Genomic DNA, 9,786 nt, shown 5'->3' with positions numbered 1-9,786 from the left:
TTTTTTCCTTCGTAAACGGGTCCAAGTGGCTCTTTATGTCTTAAAGGTTGCAGACCCCTGTCATAGACCATCACACGAATGTATCCTGTTGTAGAGCAGGGATCTTCAAATTATGGCCCTCCAGCTGTTGCAAAAGTACACGTCCCATGAGGCATTTTTAAACTTTGACATTCACAGACATGACTAGGCATGATGGGAATTGTAGTTCTTAAACAATTAGAGGCCAAAGTTTGAAGACCCCTGTTGTAGAGAGTAGATCTAGTGACTTTTAGCAGGGGTTTCCTGGGGGTTGGAAAGATATATTTTAAGGGTTCCTCTGTGTTGGAAAGGTTGAGAAGGGCTACTCAAGGGCCACAATGACTCTAGGCCTCCAAATCCCCCTCCCCCCTGGCCCAAGATTACTCTAGGCCTCTGACACCCCCAACTCCAACAACCCCCATGACTCTTGTAATGAAATCCTATTGGTCATTGACTTGCATATATTCTCTTTTGCGGCTTAGGCAAGTCAGAAGCCTAATCACCATGGGAGGGGCTGTGAGTGCCGGAGAAGACAATGACGACTTGATCGATAACTTGAAAGAAGCTCAATACATTCGCACCGAGGAGGTAGAGCAGGCTTTTCGAGCCATTGACCGGGCCGATTACTACCTGGAGGAATTTAAGGAGAATGCCTATAAGGACTTGGCGTGGAAGCACGGGAACATTCACCTTTCTGCACCATGCATTTACTCCGAAGTGATGGAGGCATTGGAGCTCCAACCAGGATTGTCCTTCCTCAATCTGGGCAGTGGGACCGGCTACCTTAGCACAATGGTTGGGTTAATCTTGGGTAAGCCAAACCCCTATTAGTTTTCAAATATGTCTACTGCTGGGTATTCTGTCCAGCCATCTTCCTATTTGTTGGTATCTTGGGCTGGCCCTCAGTTCTTCTCTGGTGGTACGCTGGGCACCAATAGCAATGGTTGCTACTGACCGGGGACTGTTGGGGTTTTGTTTTGTTTTTTTTAAACGCTCAAATTCTTTCAAGGTCCATGTAGAAGCAGCCCTGCAGGGCCTCTAATGAAGGTGGAGATTGAAGGGCAACTTGACCTAAGATAATAATTTGGAGGGGGTCCCACTGGATTTAATCATGCAATAATGGTAGGATATACAGAGCTTGAAGTTGAAATCTAGGGCTAATATTATCTTAGCTAACTATCCTGAAAAGCAGGGAGGGGTGTCGAACTCCATTTCATCACAGGCTACATCAGCATTAGGGTTGCCCTCCAAGGGCTGGTTGTATCTGTAAGACTATATAAATATATCTACTCTTTATCATATTAAATATTTGCCTCTGCATTTGATTACTGATTTAAGTAATAACTTTGTTCTTAGGCCCCGTACACACGATAAGAAATTCGGCTGGGAAATTTCGTCCGACGACCGATCTGCCGATTTTCGGATTGTTAGTATGATTCTTCCGATAACCGACTCCGACTTTTCGGACTAAAAAATTCTGGTGTGCAGCCTATATAATTTTTGTCGTCCGTCAACGCACGTCCGATTTTCATATAATTAGTACAGATTTCGTCGGAGAAAAATCTTATGAGCAAGACTAGGCATGCTCAGAGACGAAAGAACACATAGAAAGCAATCCAACACATGACGTTACTTATAAAATAGAATTCTGTCGTGCGGAAAAATTTGTGTGCAGTCTAGAGCACATTCCAACCAACAGACACCACTCGGGACAAAAGACGGACGACCGGTCGGCGGAAATTCGTTGCGTGTGTACGAGGCTTTAGGATGTGAAGGGCGGGTGCAGACCGGCCCAGAGCCCACTCGCGCTCCTTTAGCAGATGATGCAAGTCTGAAAAGGAGGGTCACATACCGCTGGTATCATCCACTGAAACTTTATTGGAAACTGCTCAGACAGAACCTGTTCCTGCCCTGGTGTTGTGTGAACAGTCTCCTGGAAAGTTTCTTGTAGCAAACTGGCAAAGAATTGTATTTCATGTAGATATCCACAACACCCAAACATCAGAAGTCTAGAGTCCTCCACCCTCTTATAGCACAGTGCACCCCTGTTACCTTGTGCTTTTGCAGGGAGGAGCTGGAAAGCAGAAAGTGCAGGGTCTGTAGAAGTACCAGAGGAGGGCTGGAGTCTGCTAAATGCTGAAACCAGGGGAGGCGGAGATGAGGGTGTGGTCCAGCTGCACAGAGAGGTGCATGATCTGTAGGAGGAGTTCTGTCCTCCTCTCTGCTGCCTACTGCTGAGACCAGGTGGGGGCAAAGACGAGGAGGATGCCACAGCTTCAGGAGAGGTGCAAGGGCTACGTGAAATGGCCTGGTGGGCTGGATTTGGCCCATGGGCCATGTGTTTCACACAACTGCTGTAGTATACTGACCCTGATTCTGCCAGTGAGGCTTCCCCATCGCTCTCATCTGACATGGTCAGTATCCTGTAGGCCTCTTCACTAGTGTACAAACGTTTGGTCATTTTAGCCACTAAATTTCCAGGTACACTAGAAAAGAAAAGAGTGTATACTTGGCTAATCTAAAAGAGTGCTCTGGTCTGATCATATGATCACATCATTCAGTGAAGAGGAGAGAGCAGCGAAAATGCCTGCAGTTCCTAGACGGTGATGTCAACCATAGACTTGCTATGGGGCATCTGTTGTTGGATGTCACTCCTCTCTATCCTGAAGCCAGCACTGGTAGCCAATCTCGTGACTGGATCATTTACAGCAGTGGTCCTCAACTCCGGTCCTCGGGCCCACTAACAGGCCAGGTTTGCAAGATAACTAAATTACATCACAGGTGATATCATTTGCTGCTCAGTGATTGCAGTACTCTAGTCTGCATCTCCCCAAGGTAATACTTAAAATCTGGCCTGTTAGTGGGCCTCGAGGACCAGGGTTGAGGACCACTGATTTACAGGATAGTTAGTATAGGGCTTAGTATTAGCCTGGACTTCCTTTGCATAGAGTGGGGAAAAATTGTCTGGGGCTCTGTTGGAGCAATTTCCCCTAACTTCCTGTCATGATGACACTGGTTTTTACAGACAGGAAGTGGGAGAAAATCTGCAACGGGTACGCAGCTATAAAAAATCTGCCGGATTCTAGTTTTCCCCTAGTTGCTGTTGGTGACTTTCCCTCACTTCCTGTCTGGTAAAATGTTAGCAGGACAGGAAGTGAAGGGGAAATCTCTCTAACTGAGCCTAAGGTTTTTTTTTTTCCTCTCTCCTTTTTTTCTTTCTTTTTCTTTCTTTCTCTTTTCTTTCTTTCTTTCTTTTTCTTTCTTTTTTCTTTCTTTCTTTTTTCTTTCTTTCTTTTTTCTTTTTTCTTTCTTTCTTTTTTTTTTCTTTCTTTTTTCTTTCTTTTTTCTTTTTTCTTTCTTTCTTTTTTCTTTCTTTTTTCTTTCTTTTTTCTTTCTTTTTTCTTTCTTTTTTCTTTCTTTCTTTCTTTCTTTTTCTTTCTTTCTTTTTTCTTTCTTTCTTTCTTTCTTTTTCTTTTCTTTCTTTTTTCTTTCTTTTTTCTTTCTTTTTTCTTTCTTTTTTCTTTCTTTTTTCTTTCTTTTTCTTTCTTTTTTTTTTTTTCTTTCTTTCTTTTTTCTTTCTTTTTTCTTTCTTTTTTTTCTTTCTTTCTTTCTTTCTTTTTCTTTCTTTCTTTTTCTTTCTTTCTTTTTCTTTCTTTCTTTTTCTTTCATAAACATTTTATGGGGTTTTCTTAAATTTTCACTGCACAAGTGGAAATACGTGTTAAAATACAATCTAAAGCCATAATGTTGTATTTAAATACACTTTAAGATCAACTTGAAAAGACACTTCTAACAAAGCTCACGTGCAGTGCCTTCTTCCTGTACCCTTCTATTTTGAAGCGTCTTATTTGCTCCAAAGCAGGCGCACTTTATGGAAACTGGAGTTTATGGAAACTGGAGTTTACTGGTATGATTACCAGGTACACAACGCTTTTGTGGGAAAGAGTGGGACAGTGTAACAACATTAACAGTTCCTTCTGTGCCCTCAGGACCATTTGGCATCAATCATGGTGTTGAGCTTCACCAAGATGTCATTGAATATGCCAAGCAAAAGTTGGAACAGTTTGTCCGCACCAGCGACAGCTTTGACAGGTAAGGCTTCCTTGGTGAGGAGGGATCTTCAAAGGGAACCTATCAAGGCATAGATAAGGTGGTAGCCATTGCTAATAAAGATGCAGACTCTAAGCTGTCATGCCGGTACTTGCTTAACTCCATAGTAAGTTCTGGACCTTGAACAAGTATGCAGGTCATGGTTTCCTGACAAATCTTTGGCTGTATACTTTTAGAACTGAATATATATCTGTGGCTGCACCTTCTCTAACAATCGGGCCATTTGTGCTCTGCTGGTATCCGATAAGGACACAGCCTGCACATAGCACTTTGGCAGCAGAAAAGGGAAGGGGGCACCTAAAGTAAACTTGTGTGTGCTCCCATGCTTAGCTACAGAAACTCAGGGGGCTCTGTATATAAATGCTAGCATCTATTCTTAAGTTTGCACTTGGAGCCCATCTCCCCCCTGTTACCATGTTGGTTCACAACCGTAGTCCTTCTTGGACCTTCCTCTTCCCACACTCATCGGTTCACAACCACGATGGGTCATCAACAGGGAGGCAGGCAGTCCATCATTCTTTGTGTCTTTCCTTTCCAGGTTTGAGTTCTGCGAGCCGTCCTTTGTGGCTGGAAACTGCCTGGACATCTCTCTGGAATCCTCCGCCTATGATCGCGTCTACTGCGGAGCCGGGGTACAGAAGGAGCACGAAGATTACATGAAGAATCTACTGAAAGTGGGTGGGATTCTTGTCATGCCGCTGGAGGAAAAGGTAGCTCCCCTTCAGTGTTAAGGCTTATCAGATGGCTTTGTCACAGAGTCTGTTCTATATTTACAGCCCTGACTGATCCTATAACACTTTACAGATTACATACAACTCATCATATCAGTTTATATCAACTAAAATGTGTAGACTGGCTTTGCTGATCTCCTGAAAATACCAGTTTTCTGAGCTCCGTAATTTTGAGACCCTGATCCGGGGCATCGGAGGTCCTGAGCTTAACAGTTGTTCCCAGATAGTAAAGTGTGGCCACCTTTGGATTAGTAGAACACAGCCAACTTGTGTTTCCAGGGGAGATTTTGAATGGCAGCCTCCATACCGCCAAGAAGCTTAGGGGACCTGGAATGGTTCCACGCTTGAACCCGTTTTGACTTTCATTTTGTTTCTTAACCGCTTGCCGACCACCGCACGACTATTTACTGCGGCGGTCAGCCCCTTACAGGCAAAGTGACATAGTACTACGTTGCTAGCCTGTGAGCCTGTAGGGAGTGAGTGCGCGTCACCGGAGGCGTGCTCCCGCCCCCGCTCGTTCCCCTAACAGTCCGCGCGTGTGACCGGCGGTCTCAATGTCACTCACGATCTCCCTGTGGTTAGAAAGGCAGTCGGCTGATGTAAACAAAGCTGCCTGTCATTCTCCCTGGTGTAACTGCAGAGATCTTACGATCCTGCTATGTAGGATCGTATGTCTCTGTGGTTACATCACTAGCCACGCCCCTTTACAGTAAGAATCACGCCCCTAGGGACACACTTAACCCCTTGATCACTGATAAAGTTAACCCCTTCCCTGCCAGTGTCATTTTTACAGTAACAGTGCATATGTATAGCACTGATTACTGCAGTAATGTCACTGGTACCCCTAAAAGTGTCAAAAATATCAGTCAAGGGTCCGATCTGTCCTCCGCAATGTCGCAGTTCCGCAAAAAAAATCGCAGAACGCCGCCATTACTCGTTAAAAAAAAAAATAATAATAAAAATGACAATCTTTCCCTTAGTTAGTAAACGCAATAACTTTTGCACAAACCAATCAAAATACGCTTATTGCGATTTTTTTCTTTTTACCAAACATATGTAGTAGAAAACAAACTGGCCTAAAATGTTAAAAAATTTTGATTTTTACATTTTTTTGGGGGGGAATTTCATATAAAATAAATGTGAAAAATATTGTTATTTTTTCAAAATTGACGCTTTTTTTGGTTTATAGCGCAAAAAGTAAAAATCGCTCAGGTGATCAAATACCACCAAAATAAAGCTCTGTGGGAAAAAAAGGACGTCCATTTTATTTGGGTACAGCGTCGCACGACCGCACAATTGTCCGTTAAAGTCACGCAGTGCCGAATCGCAAAAAAGGCCTGGTCAGGAAGGGGGTAAAATCTTCCGGGGCTTAAGTGAAGTGAACATAGAATTTTTAAGCTCTAGAGTATCAATGTATCTAATGTTTCTCTTCTGATCCAGCTGACCAAGATCACACGTACTGGACCTTCAAGCTGGGAGACCGAGAAGATCTTGGCTGTGTCTTTTGCTCCTCTTGTACAGCCCAGTAAATCCGATATGGGGAAGAAGCAGCCTCTTAATCTCCGTAAGTTTAAAATTAAAGATTGCACCTCTGTAAAGCATTGCTGCTTTGTCCATATTTATCTAAAAATGGAATTCCAGACAGAACTTCAAGCTTGGTAGAGAGCAGAAAAGGGTTTGAACATCGGTCTGGTTGTTGTTTCTGTGTTCCTGATAAGTAGACTGCCCTCACTTCCTGCACTGATGTCACAGGATAAAATGGAACCTCTTTTCTGGATTTTCTTTTTCTTTATTGGTGTTTGTGACACCTGCTAGATCTCTCCATATTTGTCCCATCACCAGGATAAACCGAGAAGAAAATATAAGAGTTACCAGTTGTCACCTGAACATGTGTCCCCAGTTTGAGATTGCTCCCTCTCTTCCTGTTCCAGTGATATGAAGAGAAATCTTAGCAGGTACACCTAATCTGGCAACACCTGTCAACTCATAGAGAAGTTTGCAGTGATTTTTATTCACTTCCCTAGCGTGTCACCAGCACAGGAAGTGAATGGATAATATCTTCCCAGCAGTGACCCAGTAATAAAACCAGACTGAGATTCCAACCCTTTCATTCTATCAAAAACTGAAGAGAAAAAAATGCAGTTGGAGTCGAACTACACTATATTACCAAAAGTATTGGGACACCTGCCTTTACATACACATAAAAGTTAATGGCATCCCAGTCTTAGTCTGTTTGGTTCAATATTGGGTTGGCCCACCCTTTGCAGCTATAACAACTTCAACTCTTCTGGGAAGGCTGTCCACAAGGTTTAGGAGTGTGTCTATGGGAATGTTTGACCATTCTTTCAGAAGCGCATTTTGTGAGGTCAGGCACTGATGTTGGACGAGAAGGCCTGGCTCGCAGTTTCCCCTCTAATTTATCCTAAAGGCATCTTATTTTGAGGTCAAGGCTCTGTGCAGGCCAGTCAAGTTCCTCCACCCCCAACTAGTTCGTCCCTGCCTTTGTGGACCTTGCTTTGTGCACTGGTCCAAATAATTTGGTGGAGGGGGGATTATGGTGTGGGGTTGTTTTTCAGGGGTTAGGCTTGGCTCCTTAGTCCCAGTGAAGGGAAATCTTAAAGCGGAGTTCCGCCCCCCTTAAAGATTAAAAGTCAGCAGCTACAAATACTGTAGCTGCTGACTTTTAAATAGTAGACTCTTACCTGTCCAAGGAGCCCGCGATGTCGGCACCCGAAGCCGATTTACGTATCGACTCTCGGGTGCTGCCGCCATCCAGAGTACGGGAACGCGACAGTGAAGCCTTCCGGCTTCACTGCTGGTTCCCTACTGCGCAGAGCACTTTGCAATTGGCCTGGCGGCAGAGGAAAAAGGAGGGGGCCATACTTCCGAGGGACAGCGCTGTCTCCCAGGAAGTGGGGAAGGGTACCTGTCAAAAACGGGTACACCCCCCCCCCCCCCTCTCTGAAAGGTGCCAAATGGGGGGGGGGGGGAGGAAGCATATCAGCTAAGTTCCACTTTTGAGTGGAACTCCGCTTTAAGGCGTCAGCATACCAAGATATTTTGGACAATTTCATGCTCCCAACTTTATGGGAAAGTTTTTGGGGGATGGCCCCTTCCTGTTTCCACATGACTGCTCACTAGTGGACAAAGCAAGGTCCATAAAGACATGGATGAGCGAGTTTGGGGCGGAGGACTGGCCTGCACAGATTCCTGACCTCAACCCGATAGAACACCTTTGGGATGCATTTGAGTGGAGATTGTGAGCCAGGCCTTCTCGTACAACATCAGTGCCTGACCACCAATGCGTTTCTGGAAGAATGGTCAAACATTCCCAAAGACACTCCTAAACCTTGTGGACAGCCTTCCCAGAAGAGTTGAATCTGTTATAGCTGCAAAGGGTGGACAAACTCCATATTAAACCCTTCGGACTAAAGGGCCATACACACTAAAAGATTTTCTGAAGACTTTTTCCTTCAGATTTACCTTTTTCTATGTAGTGCAAGGGCCGGCCAGATTGCATACATATTGAAAGTGTTTAGGTTTGACCTCATATTATCTGGTTTTGGTAAATCTAAAGGAAAAAGTCTTCAGAAAATCTTATAGTGTGTATGGCCCATTAGACTGGGATGCCATTCAAGTTCATGTGCGTGTAAAGGCAGGCGTCCCAATACTTTTCACAATGTAATATATCTATGTGGCTAAAATTTTAAGATTTGGTTTATCTACAAATCTTTTCTTCACTCATGTTTTGGGATGGCATGGTGGAAGTCGGCTTACTACCTGAAAGTAGAACTGGACCCTTAGAATTTTTGTCTTATTATAAAAAAGCAAATGTATAATATGCTGTAAGGAAACTGACCCTTCAGGAAGTTAGTCACTTCTCCAAGCTTTCATCTGAAATGCTGATGCTTCTGTTGTATTAAAAATCTTCCTTAATGCTGTCATCTATGTCCTCGATTTAAATAACAGTCCACCGATGACTCAGTCCACCAGTCCAGTAAAGCCCCGTACACACGTACCGATTGTCGGCCGTAAATATTCGGCCGACGGCCGATTGTAGGCTTGTTAGTATGATGCGTCCGACAGCCAACAGCGCATTTTCGGCCGAACAGAATCTGTCGTGCAGACTTTAAAATTTTTGTTGTCCGTCACCAGAACGGCCGATTGTTCGCCAGTCAGTACAGATTTCGGCCGACAGACAGCAGATTAGCAAGACTGGGCATGCTCAGAAAAGAAAAAACACACGGAAAGTTAACCATTACATGACATCACTTCTGCAGTCGGCTGTTGTTGGCCGACAAAATTCGTGTGCAGTCTTTTGCAGTTTTCAACAGCCCTGGACAAAAGACGGCCGACGATCGGTACGTGTGTACGGGGCTTTAGTCTCACATGTGTCTACCCCTTTCAGTCTAAGGTATGCAGTGATCAGGGGAAAGAATACCCCCCCCCCCTCCTTACAGATGGCTATAATGATCATTGATGTCTTATCGAAGAGGCAACAATTGCTCAAGGAGCCCCTAACAATCCCTGGGGGAACCCTAGTTAAGAAAATCTGGTCAAATGGATTCTGCCAGTATAATTGCATTCATATTACGAAATTTTAAAGTTCCAGCGGGCCCATAGAGGGTGGTGACTGAACCAGTGAACACGCACAATGTCATTTTACATGCTTCATTTTTAGGCCCATTCAGTGGAAAGTGCTAGCAGGGAAACCAGGTGAAAACCATATTACGTTCTATCAAATTTGTCTCTCCTCGTTCTTACTCCTTAGCCCTGCCAAATGTGCGCACCCTGCAAGATCTGACCCGCATTGCTATCAGAGGCCGCATTAAAAAGACCATCAACCAAGAAACCAGAGCCAGAGGAGGCGGAGTGCTGAAAAATCAGCCTCGTTACAAGCGCAAACGCCTACGAAGGCGCCGAATGG

General features: G+C 44.3%; 1 protein-coding gene across 1 annotated transcript; it reads left to right on the top strand.

Moving 5' to 3' along the window:
* Window positions 1–500: 500 nt before the first annotated feature.
* On the top strand, window positions 501–9,780 carry LOC309544164 (protein-L-isoaspartate O-methyltransferase domain-containing protein 2-like; the record flags this gene model as incomplete). Its single annotated transcript, XM_082276532.1, has 5 exons — window positions 501–829; window positions 4,008–4,110; window positions 4,667–4,838; window positions 6,300–6,423; window positions 9,631–9,780. Coding segments are annotated over exons 1-5 (856 nt in total), but the record flags the coding sequence as incomplete, so codon positions are not given.
* Between the last annotated feature and the right edge of the window lie 6 nt (window positions 9,781–9,786).

Source organism: Pelophylax lessonae, assembly GCF_965119305.1.
Source record: "Pelophylax lessonae genome assembly, contig: HAP1_SCAFFOLD_1377, whole genome shotgun sequence".
NCBI classification, from domain to species: domain Eukaryota; kingdom Metazoa; phylum Chordata; class Amphibia; order Anura; family Ranidae; genus Pelophylax; species Pelophylax lessonae.
Note: the sequence above shows the minus strand (reverse complement) of the source record. Positions and strands in the feature narration are given on the sequence as shown.